Genomic DNA, 18,617 nt, shown 5'->3' on the forward strand with positions numbered 1-18,617 from the left:
GGCATGCGGATAGAAGTGTGGCCTTGTCTGGCAGGCTGCAGCCAATTACAGACTGTTCAATATGCCGACTTGTAATTTTAGTGGCACGTGGGCTGTTGGCAGCCACTGCTACAACATATACATAACCACAACATAAATGTGAGAAGCAAAAACAAGGCAAACCCAAGGCTGGAAGCACCGGGGGGGCTGGCTTCGACACAACATCTGAGGGAGGGGAGAAAAAAAGGTAGGACGGGGAACAAAAACAAACAAAAAGGGGAAAGCAAATAAATAAATAAAGCAAAAAAGCAACGTAAATGAACAAAAGCATTCATTGCAAATGATTAATCATAGTCAAAAAGCATGCAACATCAAGTTCGGGAAATGAGGAACATTGACTCGTGGTCCTAAGTGGATGGACATATTGTATCGACTTCTTTATATTCTAAGGGGAAAATCAGGCTGGGTTTCCTGCTTGTTTACTGCTGACAAGGGATAGATGCAATCAAGCATAGTAAAGACACAATGTGATTGGCCAGGCAAGCATTTGAAGGTGCCTCTACCTGTTTCAAGGGCGATGACATCATTGACATCGCCCCTTCCACAGGACCACATGCTATTATTCAAAATAAATAAATGCAACGCAAGCATCATGAGGTGTACATTGATAATTTCCATCCAGGATGTGGTAATAAAGTAAAATATTTATTTCAAGCGATTAAATGTAAATAATAGGACCTGCTCATTTATGTTATGATACGGCTCGAACAATATTCCAATATTCCATGCCAATTCGAAATAATTCCAATTAGCATACACTCTCATCATTAAAATGAATAATCTTTCAAATAAAGAAAGAGCAAAACATAATATAAATACACACATGTAGATTTTGGCAAATGTTAAGAAAAAGAAATAGAGCAGAATTTATTTCAAAGACTTGGTTTACAATCTCATCATTATTAGTAATATTTTGGTGTTTCCAACGCTATATATCATTGGGAATATGAACAGCATGAATTTGTCTCGGTGTGCACTGTGCATCTGACATCAAAACATAAGGTTCCGAGGCGCGTCTCACATCATCATGGGTACCAATATAATGTCAAATCACTTGTTGATGGGAAATTTTAACCTGCTGCCTGTGATGAGGATGATGCACGGATTAATTTGGACAAACAGGCATTAATACTGGTTATCTCAGCATCTGTTGGGATTTTAACGTATCGAGGAGTGAAGTGAAAGAAGCAAGAGCTTATTGGTTTTGTGGGTGAAGTCGGAGGTGCTGATCAAGAGGAAGAGACAGTAATTTCAAACCACCCTTACCTGGACACCGAACCATCTGTGAAAGTTCTTTGCTCTCCAGTTCTTGTTCATAGCCTCTGCAACCAATTAGCGCATGAAAATATGTCACAGCGTACTTAACCCAAATTTACGCTTGAAGACAGCCGCATAAAAGCATATTAAAGTGGTAAACGTTATGACACAAAGGCAGCATCCTTGCAGATGTAAAAAAAAAACAAAAAAACAATCACCTACGTGTCTTCCTTTCCCTTGCAGTAAACTGTTTTAACAACATCTACTCCGGTGTCGGAAATGTTCACATTGTTAGTACCCAGAAATCTTTAAATATGGAATTTCTGATTGATAGTGGCCAGAAATCTTTAAATATGGCATTTCATATTGGTAGAGTCCAGACAACTTTACATACTGAATTTCACATTGGTATTGCCCAGAAATCTTTAAATACAGAATTTCATATTGTTCGTGCTCAGAAATCGTTTAATGCAGAATTTCATATTGGTAGTGCACAGGTATCTTTAAATGCAGAATTTCATATTGTTCGTGCCCAGAAATCTTGAAATGCAGAATTTCATATTGGTAGTGCACAGGTATCTTTAAATGCAGAATTTCATATTGGTAGTGCACATCAATCTTTAAATGCAGAATTTCATATTGTTAGTGCCCAGAAATCTTTAAATACTGAATTTCATATTGCTAGTGCACATAAATCTTTAAATGCAGAATTTCCTATTGTTAGTGCCCAGAAATATTTAAATACTGAATTTCATATTGTTAGTGCACATAAATCTTTAAATGCAGAATTTCATATTGTTCATGCTCAGAAATCTTTAAATACTGAATTTCATATTGGTAGTGCACATAAATCTTTAAATGCAGAACTTCATATTGTTAGTGCTCAGAAATCTTTAAATACAGAATTTCATATTGTTAGTGCCCAGAAATGTTTAAATACTGAATTTCATATTGTTAGTGCCCAGAAATGTTTAAATGCAGAATTTCATATTGTTAGTGCACAGAAATTTTTAAATGCATAATTTCATATTGTTCATGCCCAGAAATGTTTAAATACTGAATTTCATATTGTTAGTGCACATAAATCTTTAAATGCAGAATTTCATATTGTTAGTGCTCAGAAATCTTTAAATACTGAATTTCATATTGTTAGTGCCCAGAAATGTTTAAATGCAGAATTTCATATTATTAGTGCACAGAAATCTTTAAATGCAGAATTTCATATTGTTAGTGCTCAGAAATCTTTAAATACTGAATTCAATATTGGTAGTGCACATAAATCTGTAAAAACTGAATTTCATATTGGGAGTGCACATAAATCTTTAAATGCAGAATTTCATATTGTTCGTGCTCAGAAATCTTTAAATGCATAATTTCATATTGTTCATGCCCAGAAATGTTTAAATACTGAATTTCATATTATTAGTGCACAGAAATCTTTAAATGCAGAATTTCATATTGTTAGTGCTCAGAAATCTTTAAATACTGAATTTCATATTGTTAGTGCCCAGAAATGTTTAAATGCAGAATTTCATATTGTTAGTGCACAGATATCTTTAAATGCAGAATTCAATATTGGTAGTGCACATAAATCTGTAAAAACTGAATTTCATATTGGGAGTGCACATAAATCTTTAAATGCAGAATTTCATATTGTTCGTGCTCAGAAATCTTTAAATACAGAATTTCATATTGTTAGTGCACATAAATCTTTAAATGCAGAATTTCATATTGTTAGTGCTCAGAAATTTTTGAGTTTGAAATTTGAGTACCAGTTCACTGGTAATTCCCTGTTTGTCGTTAAAGGCGGCAAAAAGGGTTGGCGTCAGGAAGGGCATCCGGCCGTAAAACATTGCTTCAAATAGGGGTCCGAAAAACAACAACCACTGTTCCCAAAAAAGGCCAACCCCCGCTTTGCGGGGAAAAATGGCCTCTAAAGGTGTTTTTTTTTTTTTTTTTTAGTGCTCAGAAATCTTTAAATACTGAATTTCATATTGCTAGTGCACAGAAATCTTTAAATGCAGAATTTCATATTGGTAGTGCACAGGTATCTTTAAATGCAGAATTTCACATTGTTAGTGCACAGAAATGTTGAAATACTGAATTTCATATTGTTAGTGCACAGATATCTTTAAATGCAGAATTTCATATTGTTAGTGCACAGATATCTTTAAATGCAGAATTTCATATTGTTAGTGCACAGATATCTTTAAATGCAGAATTTCATATTAGTAGTGCACAGAAATCTTTAAATGCAGAATTTCATATTGGTAGTGCACAGATATCTTTAAATGCAGAATTTCATATTGTTAGTGCACAGATATCTTTAAATGCAGAATTTCATATTAGTCTAGTCAAATTTCTGGGAAACGTGAATTCATGAGGCATTTTTGAGTAAAAGCAAGCAAACCACTTTTTCTGGGGTAGTTTTTCGTGCTGAATACGAATCTGTTGTTTGCCAAGCCCAAAAATGCGTAATTAGGTCACTAATCAAGGTCAAAGGTCAATGAGTGCAAAATTCAAAATTTTTGAAAAAATGTTTTATTTTACATCACCTATCTGTACATTTCAATTATTTTACAGTATTTTGTCTGGTAAGGTTACTACAGCTTTTCACAATTATGAAAGTAAAGGGAATTGTGAAGGGAAAAAATCAGATTTTTGTGAATATATCCGTAATGAAGCAACTTTTCGTTTTTTGACATACTGTTTTAATTCACTTGAATTGTTGCCTTAAATACCATCAGTGAAGTGGTTTACCTGAGTCCTATATAATAGCAAGATTGTTTTCTACACTAAATGTCAATATTTGACTAATTAGCCACTTAATTAAGGCTAACGGTCACAAGGCGCAAAGTGCACTTACATGGCACAAGGCGCAAAATGCACTTCATGGCAAACATGTTTGGAGTGCAGGCAGTTGATCATTATCACATGTATTCTTAATTAATCCTGAATCAATTGCAGTCTGTCAGACTGATTGGCTGGAAGGAGGAGCCATCCAGGGGAATGCCAATTAGCTTAACTGTGTAAGCTCTGACCCCCCCCCCCCCTACTTTGGCCTGTTTCGACATGGTGTTTCACTGGCATTGCACTTGCAGGCCTCAGTGCAGAACTGTTTCCCCCACTTCCGACAAGAGCAACTATCAGAACTGCAACCTTTCTTGCAACCACACTGAGTAAGTTCTCGGCATCCCTTTGGAATTGACGGTAAAGTTGTAAGAACCGGTGACAACTTGTCATCAACGAGTTTCCATCCACAATCAGTCGGCGGTGGCGGATCTGTCATTGGATTACTGGCCTCTCTCCAAATGAAACTTTGGTAGTTTGCACGCTCTATGTGGAACTTTGCTGCATCACTAGATGGAGGTAGGGTCTCCGTTGCATGGCATTTGTTGAACAGTTTAATGCGGGCTTGATTACAGTTCTCAGATGGTTCCTTGTAGATATGGCAAATGAACTTTTCAGCATCTTCTGTGACCTTCTTTGATGGTGTCGGAAACTGCTGTTGTTGGATATTTTCAACTGCTGTTGGTATATCCAACGTTGACGTATTGGATGGTTTGATGTCTCCAAGACCGCTTTCAGCAGATGGCCCCCTCTGCCAGGCAGCTAACTGAGTAGCGTGAAATGTATTTTTGCCATCTAGGGTAGAGTCATTGATGTCAATATTGTCGCCAGAAAAATGCACAAATCGTCCCGAAACCAGGTTGCTGGTAACAACTGCCCCAGTTTCTTGATCAAGCGCTTTCAGAGTGTTTTCAGCCATGGCAGTGTCATACCTAAGAACCCGGTTATAGCTGATTATGTGCCCAGCATTATGGAATAGCTCAACTAATTTCTTTGATCGAGTTGACTGGTGCAGCGTCATACCCATTCCAACGTGTTTAGGCGGTGCCTTCTTGTCTCCACATACACCATAGACCATGTCTTGTCCAATGCTAAGGACCCTTGTCTTCTTCACCCAACCAGTTTCAGACATCTCACTTTCGTCAAACTCAGCATCGACACTACTTTGGCCTCCAAGCAAGATATTCACAAACATGAGTACAGATGGTGGTACACTTGCCAACTCTGCTTTTTCGCTTACATCGCAACCTTCGAATGCAGGATGTGACATGATATCACTGCGGAGTTGCAGAGCAACGTGCACTAAAGACAGAAAATGATCATCCTGTTGTCTAAATATGGGAATATAGTCTGCACTGTTCTGACCGCACACCATTTCTGAAAGAGGTATGTGACTGAAATGTCGTGGAAGAAGCAAAGTTTGTTTCTCTGAAGGCGCCAAATTTCTTAGCACAAGAAATTCATAAATGTCCCCAATGCAATTCGACAAAGTTTCTTTAAAAGTCCCCAGTCTACTAAGATACGATGTAGGAATTGTGCCGTCGCACTCACTGGCTAACTCTTTGTACCTCTCGAACACTGCAGATAGTTCAAATACGTGCCCTTTCTCAGCAGAGTGACGCAGCTCTTGACACAACCATGATATCGCCATGTCTGCTGATTTGCTTTCAGTTTCCGCCCTTTTGACATCCCTAAAGAATTTACTAAGACAGTTAACATGGTAACATGCCTCAGCTGAGATTAAATCATTCTCATTTGCAGTACGGACTAAGATGTTATGTACAAATTTAGCTTTTTCCGTAATTTCATTACTCATTTTGAAGGTTGTGACACGACTTGTCTTCTGCTTCTTGTCAAAGTTCTGGCAGAACATACACAATGTCCAGTTCATCTTAGTAGTACTACTGCGTAAAAACGGACATGCTTCAGCCGAAACACTCTTTCTTTCAGGATCTTTTTCGTTTTTCGATTGTTCCTTGGCTAGCTTAGCATTTATTTTCCCCTTGTGTGTGTATGCAGAGTAACATAGCTTATGCCATTTAAGTTTGGGGAGACTTTCTGGAGGCTCTGCAAAGAGAGTCGAAAGCCTGTCCACGGCTGATCGAAATTCATAGTGTCTAAGTTTGCATCGGAGCTCGGTCGCCTCTCTGATGGCAGCAATACCCTGGTTTGTCTGGTTGAAAATCGTATCTTTGACCTGGCTAGTTCCCTGACAAATGATACAAAGTTCAAACGACACATCCTCACGCTGTCGCTTGAGGCTGGCAATAGGTTCCATGGTTGGCCTGAGGGGAGAAACAGAAACCAAACTAAGCACCAGGCACGCATGTTCTGACCATGAAAACTACAACGTTGTATGATATACTGCAACAGCCCTTAAATGATCGAATAAGCGCAGGCAGTGTTGGCCCGGGTTTTAATCTTATTCTCAAAGACACAAAGTAAAGCTTCTTCAAGACAAAACATCTAACCGATATCACTAATTCATTAGTGGTAGATGCATTAGGCACTCATCGTCAATGCCCATGCCCTGCCTGTCTTTTTACTACTGTTAGGTAAATGTACATGTATGTAGGCCTGCCTATGATGTGAGATGTCAAGCATACATTACACATTTGTATGTACATGTATCTCACCAAAGAAGAATGCATTCCTTTACTTTCATTTGATTTTATATTTCATTTTTTAACAATCTTAAAAAGACCCTTACCTGTACTCCTGAAATGTTTAATGCCTGATGCCTAGGGTACGAACTAGATGGCTTATGCTAGGCTATTAGATTCATTCTTCATCATTAAGGGTCTATTGAAGAACACCCTGCTCTGTCTGAATGGAAATGATTTGACAAACATGGCAAATGCATTGGGGTCAGAAAGATGAAGCCACTTTCACTGTTGAGTGAAAGGGATGGTTTCAAGTGCAAGTAACTGTTACGTCATTGCAAGACTTTCGCACTCATTGACCTTTGACCTATGTTGTTTACCGGTGACATTTAGATTCTGTCTTTATAAAATCTATCTCTAGACCATCAATAGGAGCATAAAAACTCTGCCCCATTGTGCATTTAGAGGTTAAACTGCAAGCAAATTACGCAAAAACTAATTGTCGCCCCTTACAGAGATAAAGGCAAATGAGCATAGATGTGTCCTCACGTTTTCCTTTAAAAATAAGATTTTGAAAAGCTTTAGCAACCTTACTAGACAAAATATTGTAAAATAATTGAAATGTACAGATAGGGGATGTAAAATAAAGCATTTTTTTCAAAAAAATTGAATTTTGCACTCATTGACCTTTGACCTTGATTAGTGACCTAATTACGCATTTTTGGGCTTGGCAAACAACAGATTCATATTCAGCATGAAAAACTACCCCAGAAAAAGTGGTTTGTTTGCTTTTACTCAAAAATGCCTCAATCATTCTATAAAGGCACATTTTCAGATTTTTTGACTAGGCTATATTGTTAGTGCACAGATATCTTTAAATGCAGAATTTCATATTATTAGTGCACAGATATCTTTAAATGCAGAATTTCATATTGGTAGTGCACAGATATCTTTAAATGCAGAATTTCATATTGGTAGTGCACAGATATCTTTAAATGCAGAATTTCATATTGTTAGTGCACAGATATCTTTAAATGCAGAATTTCATATTGTTAGTGCACAGATATCTTTAAATGCAGAATTTCATATTATTAGTGCACAGATATCTTTAAATGCAGAATTTCATATTCGTAGTGCACAGAAATCTTTAAATGCAGAATTTCATATTGGTAGTGCACAGATATCTTTAAATGCAGAATTTCATATTATTAGTGCACAGAAATCTTTAAATGCAGAATTTCATATTGGTAGTGCACAGAAATCTTTAAATGCAGAATTTCATATTGGTAGTGCACAGATATCTTTAAATGCAGAATTTCATGTTGTTAGTGCACAGATATCTTTAAATGCAGAATTTCATATTGTTAGTGCACAGATATCTTTAAATGCAGAATTTCATATTGTTAGTGCCCAGAAATGTTTAAATACAGAATTTCATATTGGTAGTGCCCAGAAATGTTTAAATACAGAATTTCATATTGGTAGTGCACATAGATCTTTAAATGCAGAATTTCATATTAGGAGTGCACAAGTATCTTTAAATGCAGAATTTCATATTGTTAGTGCCCAGAAATGTTTAAATGCAGAATTTCATATTGGTAGTGCACAGATATCTTTAAATGCAGAATTTCATGTTGTTAGTGCACAGATATCTTTAAATGCAGAATTTCATATTGTTAGTGCCCAGAAATGTTTAAATACAGAATTTCATATTGGTAGTGCACATAGATCTTTAAATGCAGAATTTCATATTAGGAGTGCACAAGTATCTTTAAATGCAGAATTTCATATTGGTAGTGCACAGATATCTTTAAATGCAGAATTTCATATTGTTAGTGCACAGATATCTTTAAATGCAGAATTTCATATTGTTAGTGCACAGATATCTTTAAATGCAGAATTTCATATTATTAGTGCACAGATATCTTTAAATGCAGAATTTCATATTCGTAGTGCACAGAAATCTTTAAATGCAGAATTTCATATTGGTAGTGCACAGATATCTTTAAATGCAGAATTTCATATTATTAGTGCACAGAAATCTTTAAATGCAGAATTTCATATTGGTAGTGCACAGAAATCTTTAAATGCAGAATTTCATATTGGTAGTGCACAGATATCTTTAAATGCAGAATTTCATGTTGTTAGTGCACAGATATCTTTAAATGCAGAATTTCATATTGTTAGTGCACAGATATCTTTAAATGCAGAATTTCATATTGTTAGTGCCCAGAAATGTTTAAATACAGAATTTCATATTGGTAGTGCCCAGAAATGTTTAAATACAGAATTTCATATTGGTAGTGCACATAGATCTTTAAATGCAGAATTTCATATTAGGAGTGCACAAGTATCTTTAAATGCAGAATTTCATATTGTTAGTGCCCAGAAATGTTTAAATGCAGAATTTCATATTGGTAGTGCACAGATATCTTTAAATGCAGAATTTCATGTTGTTAGTGCACAGATATCTTTAAATGCAGAATTTCATATTGTTAGTGCCCAGAAATGTTTAAATACAGAATTTCATATTGGTAGTGCACATAGATCTTTAAATGCAGAATTTCATATTAGGAGTGCACAAGTATCTTTAAATGCAGAATTTCATATTGTTAGTGCCCAGAAATCTTTAAATGCAGAATTTCATATTGTTCGTGCCCAGAAATGTTTAAATACAGAATTTCATATTGTTAGTGCTCAGAAATCTTTAAATGCAGAATTTCATATTGTTCGGGCCCAGAAATGTTTAAATACTGAATTTCATATTGTTAGTGCACAGATATCTTTAAATGCAGAATTTCATATTGTTAGTGCACAGAAATCTTTAAATGCAGAATTTCATATTGGTAGTGCACAGATATCTTTAAATGCAGAATTTCATATTATTAGTGCACAGAAATCTTTAAATGCAGAATTTCATATTGGTAGTGCACAGAAATCTTTAAATGCAGAATTTCATATTAGGAGTGCACAAGTATCTTTAAATGCAGAATTTCATATTGGTAGTGCACAGATATCTTTAAATGCAGAATTTCATATTATTAGTGCACAGAAATCTTTAAATGCAGAATTTCATATTGGTAGTGCACAGAAATCTTTAAATGCAGAATTTCATATTGGTAGTGCACAGATATCTTTAAATGCAGAATTTCATGTTGTTAGTGCACAGATATCTTTAAATGCAGAATTTCATATTGTTAGTGCACAGAAATCTTTAAATGCAGAATTTCATATTGATAGTTCCCAGATTAGAAGGTAAAGGTTAAAAAATATGTATATTCCAAAGATGTACACCCTCTGATAGAGTGATGAAAAGATCATTTGATTTTGCTTCAGGCATAATTATGATAGGATAAGTTGGTGTAGCTCCTCTAAATGAAGCCTTAAACACACTGTGCCATGCCAAGATGATAATGCACCAGAGCTCAAGGGGATGAGAGTTCAACCAACAAATGCCTTGTTGGAAAGGATTGTTGGATACCAAATATTTTACTGTTTGATGCCTTTGCTCTGCCTCGGTCCAAGCTCATATAAATTGCATTAACAGCAGGCACGAGTGCAGCCTTTTCCAAAGATTACAAAGATCAACATGTTTCATAATCTGCATGGAAAAAAAAGACTTGCAATGTTGCAAAAGCTGGTTATTCATTAGGATTGTTAGAGGAGGAACCTTCCATTTGGAGAGGTCGACCATGCATGCACGACAATTATAATGACCTTACAGAGGGTCAAGTAAATATATATATTTATTTTATAACAGAACCTGTAAAATACCTTTTATTATAACCGACTGTGTGTATAACGTGACACTGATGCAATGATGCATTCATATAGAAAGAAAAAATATTAGCTGATTGAGAAAACATTTTCTTCTCGTATTTTCTCATTATGCGTTTTACGAAACATCTCATCAGAATGTGCATTGCTGTGACATCTTTTGCAGCAATAATAATAATAATAATCTCGACACATGTTGAAATAACTTTATTAGTAATTATCATTATGAAAATGCTTGCCATAATGTTTGTAATTAAAGACAATGATCACACTTAAGTGTGAGTCATGGTAATGTTACAGCAGCAGCTCTAGCAATTTAAGAATGGACAGTTATGCTTTGATCGGTCTGTTATACCGACAACTACATATTCACTGCTCAAGCTCAAAAACTGGACAATGACCATGGATCTGAGTGCTGCTGCATACTCAGTCCCAACCCAACAGTATCTAAGACTAATTGTGGAGCTTGCACATACATTACATGCAGGATACATAAGGAGACATCAATATGCACAGATTACCTGATGCACCTGCTCCACACCCGACAAATCGAAACGGGTTACAAAAACACCAGATCTGCATCCGAAAATCAAATCAACTTGTTCTCGTCACCGACTCAACCCATCCACCAAGTTTTTGAATAATCCATCCATATATTTTTGAGATATCGTGCTGTATATCGTTTTTTTGCCCTATCTATCTATAATTCCAGTAATCTCTGTCTGTACGTTTGTCTGTGACCGCTGTTTCTCGACAACCACGGGTCCGATATACTTTTAACTTGCCAGGTATATTGCTGGGGACCCGAGGATGTGCCTTTTCAAGGTTTCATATTAATCGGACAATTACTTACCGAGCTATGTCCAAAAAACGATTCAACCAATCAGAGAGCAGCGAACGATCGCGTGTGCCGAACGTGGCGGGCACACTCTGCCTCGGATGGCACATTTGAGAGCGTATTCATTTATTTCACGTTTGCAAACTATGTTGGCGTTAAACTATGTTTTACAACTAATAAAAACGAATTTGCGATTCATTCGCTTTCCTGCGCGTTTGTGCACGCGATGGCGATTTCTTTACCAAACTCCGGAAGCCGTTCGCTTTGGACCAAACCATTGCATGTAAATAGAGGGGGGGGATTGTCACCACTCGCAAGCCGTTCGCTTTGGACCAAACCATTTCATGTAAATAGAGGGGGGGGGATATAATTTTAGATATAGATATAGTACGGGCATGCCCAAGTCTCTTTAAATGGTGAAGAATCAATTTAAAAAAATATCTTACCTGGATCCTCACAAAAATGTAATCAATTTGGCCTTGTTATACACCCAACCTGTCCACCAAGTTTCGTCTGAATCTGTCCATAGCTTTTTGAGATATACTGCTCACAGACAGACAGACAGCGGTAAAAACATAACGTCCATCCACCTTTGGTGGTGGAGGTAATAAATATGGCAGTCTGGGAGAGGTTGGCATTTCAATGTAGTTTGTTTTAGCAGTGTATTTGGGAGCATATCGAAGGGGGATTCACCGATTGCCCACTAACTCTTCCCGTCCCCTTTCCCCATCACCCTTCCTCAGAAAATGATTCAAGGAAACAAGTGAGGATGGTCCATGGTGGGTGGACCACCATGCTATGCATTTGGAACCTGCAATGAGTAATGAATGCCAACAATGTGACCACGTCAGAATTTTGCAATATCCTAGAATCTGATGTTAACCCTCTGATGTTAACCCTCTGATGTTAACCTGTTGTAGATATCAACCTGCCCCCCTCGTGATGCACCTATCATGCACTAGTCGTTGATTGGTCAAACCCAAGCGATGTCTGAAAGTGTCAGCACCATTTCCAAGAGGCAGCTGATTAGTGCTGCCACCCGGAACAAAATTACAAAATCCTGCTCAAACCTAAATTGGTAACTGTAAGCAGCGCAGCCGTGCTCCCATCATTGATACAAAGCAGCAGGCACATGTGGATCAATGAATGAATCGGAAAATAACTCCTACTTTCTAGGAAGCCTTTCTGGAAATAGTTGCAACACTGGGATTCCAGAAAAGGTGAGGAAATTTCAAGTCACAGAATACTGATGAAAGAAGTGCTGTTTTCACCCCCTGTCTGTAGGTCTGTGAGCAGGATATCTCAAAACATTATCAACGGTTTTGAATGAAGCTTGGTAGCCAGGTTGGGTGCGTTATAAGGATGAATTGCTTCAACCTTAGTGAAGATCCGGATCTGGCTCCGGATACAAGAATTTCTAAGTAATTCTTCAAAATTGCACGAAAGGGCCAAAAAATGATAAACATCTCAAAAAGTTATGGATGGATTTGGAACAAACTTGTTGGACATGTTTGGTGCATGACAAGGACGAATTGATTCGATTTGAGTGACGATCCGGACCCAGATCCAGGAATTTCCAAAAAAAATTCAAGTGATTCTTCATAATTGAGAGATAGGGCCAAGACCGATATGTAACACCATATTTCAAGAAGTTATGGATGGGTTATGAGAAAACTTGGTGATATCATTATACTCTTAAATTAAGTTGAAGCAAAGTTACACGGTTACTTAAAGAAACCCCCCCCCCCCTTGATTAATCACGAGAAGTTTTGTTTTTATGGCATATCCTGCAGGGCAATGCTGTCTAGAACAGCGTTTGTCTGTGCGTATGTATGTCCCCACAAACATACACCAATCAGAGCTGAGGATATGGTCACATGACAGGGGACAGTGTTTTGTAACCATTACAGTTGCATATTTTACTAAAATGAAATGGAATAACCTGTAGAACGTTTTGGGGTCCCAGCAGGTGGCGTAAGGTAGGTAGGAGGTTTCAGAAATTCCTCAATACAATTATGATTTTGAAATGCGATCGACACGGACTTGCTCCCGAATCCGGAAGTGAACGGATGATAACGGTTGACTGGTTTGACAACATCTCAATACAATCGTGATTAAAACTATTTTTTGATATATTAATACCGTCGTATTAATTTGTGATTGGAATGATGAAAATATAGAGATATTGAATTTAAAGTAGAATGAGGAAATGACGTAAGGGTTTCCATCCATGACATTCGCGGATTCTCCATTTGCAGTTTCGCTATTGACTGGATACAGCAACATTAAGACTGGGTACGTTTTATGTCCAAGTCCTTCACGAACCTGCTGTCAATGCCTGACATTCAACTGAAGATGGCACAGGAATGTGGAATTTATATACACAAAGAATTAAGTTAAGCACCCCCCCCGCTTTTTTACAACCTCGCACATTACAAGTTTGTTGTCGTCAAAACAGTGTAATATACCCATGTTATTGCTATATTTTCTGGAGAAGTGATATTATGGTCACATAAAAACATAACAATCATGCCGTTTTCAATATTTTATTCTGAATAATTTAAGGTGAAATTTTTTGGGAATTTTAGGCATATTTTCACCTCAATTTAAGTATGGAGCTATAGGTCCATCACGGACAGTGTGGATGACGTTTATGTTTTCTAACGTACAGTCATTGTTCTGAGAAGACCTCTAGCGATCTTTGCGTCAATAACGTGTGTAGGACCCACGTGATCGGATCACTGACTCAACCCTACGTCTCATAGACCCTGTAAGCCGTCGTATGCGTTGCTGTGGCAGGTTGTTCCATTCCCGATGTAATGCACGTTCCAATTCATCCAGATTGGCTATTGGAGGGACCATCTTCGCAATTTGTCGTCCCAACATGTCCCGAACGTGCATTACATCGGGAATGGAACAACCTGCCACAGCAACGCATACGACGGCTTACAGGGTCTATGAGACGTAGGGTTGAGTCAGTGATCCGATCACGTGGGTCCTACACACGTTATTGACGCAAAGATCGCTAGAGGTCTTCTCAGAACAATGACTGTACGTTAGAAAACATAAACGTCATCCACACTGTCCGTGATGGACCTATAGCTCCATACTTAAATTGAGGTGAAAATATGCCTAAAATTCCCAAAAAATTTCACCTTAAATTATTCAGAATAAAATATTGAAAACGGCATGATTGTTATGTTTTTATGTGACCATAATATCACTTCTCCAGAAAATATAGCAATAACATGGGTATATTACACTGTTTTGACGACAACAAACTTGTAATGTGCGAGGTTGTAAAAAAACGGGGGGGGTGCTTAACTTAATTCTTTGTGTATAGAAAAATAATTAATACTTACATTATTTGCTACCTGCTAACTGGTATCCCCACCCAGGTCATCCTATCCTCTTTAACTAAAGTATCAAACAAGCCTTGCTATGCCGCTATTAGACTATTTATCTTGTTTAAATCGGCCAAACTGATGAATGTCATAAGGAAAGAGATTAGGACTTGACAAAGAAAATTATCTAACAAAGACAATCAAAGAAAAATAAACAAAGCTTCATAATTTTTATTTGATAAAATAATTTAATAAAAATAAACAAACAAAATAAAAAATAAATAAACATAAAAATTAAATAAATTTTTATTTGAGCTTCTGCACACGTGAAGTCACCATTTCTCCCATTTCACTGTAGTAAACCAAAGGAGAGAAGGAAAACTACAATTACACTTACTGAGCACGATGCGGCAACCGAATGCATACACCCCCTCTCCAGCCACAGTAAGGGTCCCGAGCAGACAAGCAGGCTCTGACAAAGCAAACAAATATGTTGGAACACACATGTGACTAACTTACATAAAGTGGGCTGAGAACAAATGGCTTGTTTGTGCAGAGAGAGTGGAGCATGAAAAACAGGTGTGCAGTGCATGGCGAGTTTCATAGTGGACGAGTGGACAATGCATGGCGAGTTGACAGTACACAGAGTATTGAGAGTGCATGGTGAAAGGAGAGGGCATAGCAAGTCAGAATCCGAATTTTTTTTTCTAAAGTGTACTAAAAATGTTCAACATGAGGATGAAAATGAAAATGTGATCACCTGCGGCAGGTATACAAATGGCAACGGCTCAATGGCAAGTGTAGCACACAGGTCCTGAAAGCTACGTAGAGTGTGTGGCCTTCTGTGTCCAACTCGAGGCCCAACACCTGATGCTCATGTGGTTCACCGCATCTAGAAACATTAAAATTAATTGATTAATTAACAAGTAATTGTCATGACCTTCATGTATTCTTTTCTAAGTATGCTTACTTATAACAAGCATGTCTAGACTAAAAAATAAGAAATTATCGTGAGGATGTTAGGGTGACAAATTTACATTGGCAATTTTTTTTGTGCCATCAATTGCACATTTATTGCGATCGGTGTCAAAGAATCACTTTAACATTACATCCATTCGCAAGAATTCCAATGATCGAGTTTCCAGTAGTAAAAGGAAACTGCAAACTGTAAACCGGCCTATTCCAGTTCACTCCAGAATGAAGGGCTCTCATCTGATCATTCAATCATCTACATAAGATGGTGCGTATGCAGCACTTATTGGTGAGGTCAGTCATGTGTTACACTTCCGTTGGTGACTGTACAAGCCAATTTGGCAGTGACAGAGTCTACCACATGTGCTACATCTGAAGTAGTTAGTGAGGTTGGCATCTCCTGTAGTTGTGGGATGATGTTGCGGTGATAGTATCTGTTGTGCAGCTGCTCCATCCACTGGTCATCATGGTGGCTTATTCCAGCCCATAGATTGATGTCGCCATGTGCCTCTGCAGTGAGCTACAGTTTCCCAAGTGTCAAAATTGATGTGTAGGGCTTTCATATCACACTTACAGACATCCTTATACCTCAGCTTCAGGTGCCCTTTTGGTCCTTTGGCCCCAGCTATTTCCCTACATAGGGCATCCTTTGGGATACGTCCATCTTCCATCCTGTATACATGCCCAAGTCGTGTACACAGCTTGCTATTCTTCCATGCCCTCTTTGTCAGACGACCAAAGGTGGTGGCTGCCTTCCCGATGCGTACGTTCAGTTCATCATCGAGAGACAGGTTGGTAGTCACTCCAGACCCGAGATAACCGATTAAAACTGATCATTACCATTACCATTAAAACTGATCATTATGGTGATTTTCATTGTGAGGCAGTTGCAGGAGAAGTACATGGAGAAGAGGAAGAAGTTGTTTCTTGGGTTTGTTGATCTGGAGAAAGCATTCGATCGGGTTCCACGCAAAGTATTGACATGGGCATTGAGGAAGTTAGGAGTGGAGGAATGGTTGATCAGAGTAGTGATGGCAATGTACAAAAGAGCACGCACAGCTGTAAGGACAAAGGATGGGAACAGTGGTGAGTTTGAGGTGAAGGTGGGAGTGCATCAGGGGTCAGTACTAAGTCCACTACTATTTGTAGCTGTGATGGAGGTGCTGGCTCAGAACGTAAAGGAGGGTTTACCGTGGGAGTTGTTGTATGCAGATGATCTGGTGTTGATTGCGGAAAGTATGGATGGACTGAAGGAAAAGATGAACACGTGGAAGGAATGTATGGAGACAAACGGTCTGAAGGTGAATATCGGAAAGACGAAGGTGATGGCAAGTGGTAAAGCATGTGGTGAGGTGGAAAGAACTGGGAAGTGGCCCTGTGCTGTGTGTAGGAAGGGTGTCGGAGTGAACTCCATTCAGTGTACAATGTGCGCTGAGTGGGTTCATCAAAAATGTAGTGGTCTGAGAGGGTCATTAACCAGTGTGGCAGCTACATTCAAATGTAAGGTGTGCACAGAGGGAGCTGCAGATGGAGGAAATGTTGAGTTGGATCTTGGAGACGGCGTGAAGCTGGAAGGTGTGAAAACATTTTGCTACCTCGGAGACATGCTGAATGGAGAAGGTGGATCGGACTCGGCAACGGTTGCTCGAGTGAGATGTGCATGGAAGAAGTTTCGGGAATTGAGTGGCATGCTGATGATGAGGGGAGTGTCGTTGAAGCTGAAGGGAAAGGTGTATGCTGCATGTGTGAGAAGTGTTATGATTTATGGGAGCGAGACATGGGTAATGAACGTAGAGCAGCAACGAAGGTTGGAAAGGGTGGAAATGCGAATGGTTCGACGGATGTGCGGAGTATCGTTGAGAGAGAGGAAGACAAATGATGATTTGCGAAAGATGATGGGAATAGAGCCTGTGATTGATGCTGTGAAGAGGAACAGGTTGAGATGGTTTGGTCATGTGTTGAGGAAGGATGAAAGTGACTGGTTGAGAAGAGTGATGGAAATGAATGTAGAAGGAAGTAGAAGACGGGGAAGACCGAGAAAGACTTGGCTAAAGATGGTGGAAGAAGAAATGCGGGCAAGGGGGTTAACAAGGAGAGATGCAGAAAATAGGGCAAAATGGAGAAGATTGTCATGGGGACCGCAAGGCTAACCCCCGCTCTAGCAGGGAAAATGGCCTTTAAAATGCATGTTGTATTACCCCCCAATGTTTGACTTTACATCCTTATCTTACTATAATTCACCAAATGTCCGTCCGTCTGTCCGTCCGTTTGAAGGTACCGCAAAAACGGCTGAACCGATCGCAACGAAATTTTGTGTGGGTAATCCTGGGACCCCCTGGAGTAAAATAGGCTATATTGTTTTTCCAATTTCAGCTTTGGTCTCCAGCAATTTCAGGTTTGGGCTCCCGCCTAACGTTATTGTCCCAGGTACCGCAAAAACGGCTGCACCTATCGCAACGATACACCTCCATGTATGAAAATACATTTTACATTTTATGTATGAAATACTCCATGTATAGTGACCCCACTAGTATGAAAAATGCACCATTAAGCAGCAAATTGTATCGGCAAAGTCACATCTGTTGTTCACAGCCAATCATGGATAGGTCAGAGCTGGGCTGCTCCACAAAAATTACTGAGAAATTCACTAAAGTTCCATTTGATGTTTAATGATGCATTCCTTTTCATACGGGAACAGAAAGTTAAAAAAGACAAGTCAGGAGACGACGATGGTTCACGAGCGAGCGGTATTCAATGACAAAGGACGGACTATAACTGAAACAGGCCCGGACAGGCCAGGCCCAGAAATGTCAAAACGAAGGTTACTGACCTTGAAATGAGATAGAAAATAATGTATAATCAGTTATGAGGTTAATAAGCCACACAATACCGAAAATTCGGTGAAAAATGAAATGAAACTAGAGAGGTTCCAGGGAA

General features: G+C 38.4%; 1 protein-coding gene across 4 annotated transcripts in view; it reads right to left on the reverse strand.

Annotated features, from left to right (window-relative positions):
* LOC137416877 (semaphorin-6A) overlaps positions 1-18,617 on the reverse strand; it is a 727,420-nt gene that overhangs the window by 23,641 nt on the left and 685,162 nt on the right. For all 4 annotated transcript variants that reach the window (XM_078781382.1, XM_078781383.1, XM_078781381.1 and 1 more), the window contains exons 16-19: positions 15,469-15,600; positions 15,106-15,180; positions 1,306-1,361; positions 163-204 (exon numbers count right to left, since the gene is read on the reverse strand). In XM_078781382.1, the coding sequence (XP_078637508.1) occupies positions 163-204; positions 1,306-1,361; positions 15,106-15,180; positions 15,469-15,600 (305 nt within the window). The remainder of the gene's footprint in view (positions 1-162; positions 205-1,305; positions 1,362-15,105; positions 15,181-15,468; positions 15,601-18,617) is intronic.

This window comes from Myxine glutinosa, chromosome 7 (genome assembly GCF_964187855.1).
Source record: "Myxine glutinosa chromosome 7, kmMyxGlut1.1, whole genome shotgun sequence".
Taxonomy (NCBI): Eukaryota; Metazoa; Chordata; class Myxini; order Myxiniformes; family Myxinidae; genus Myxine; species Myxine glutinosa.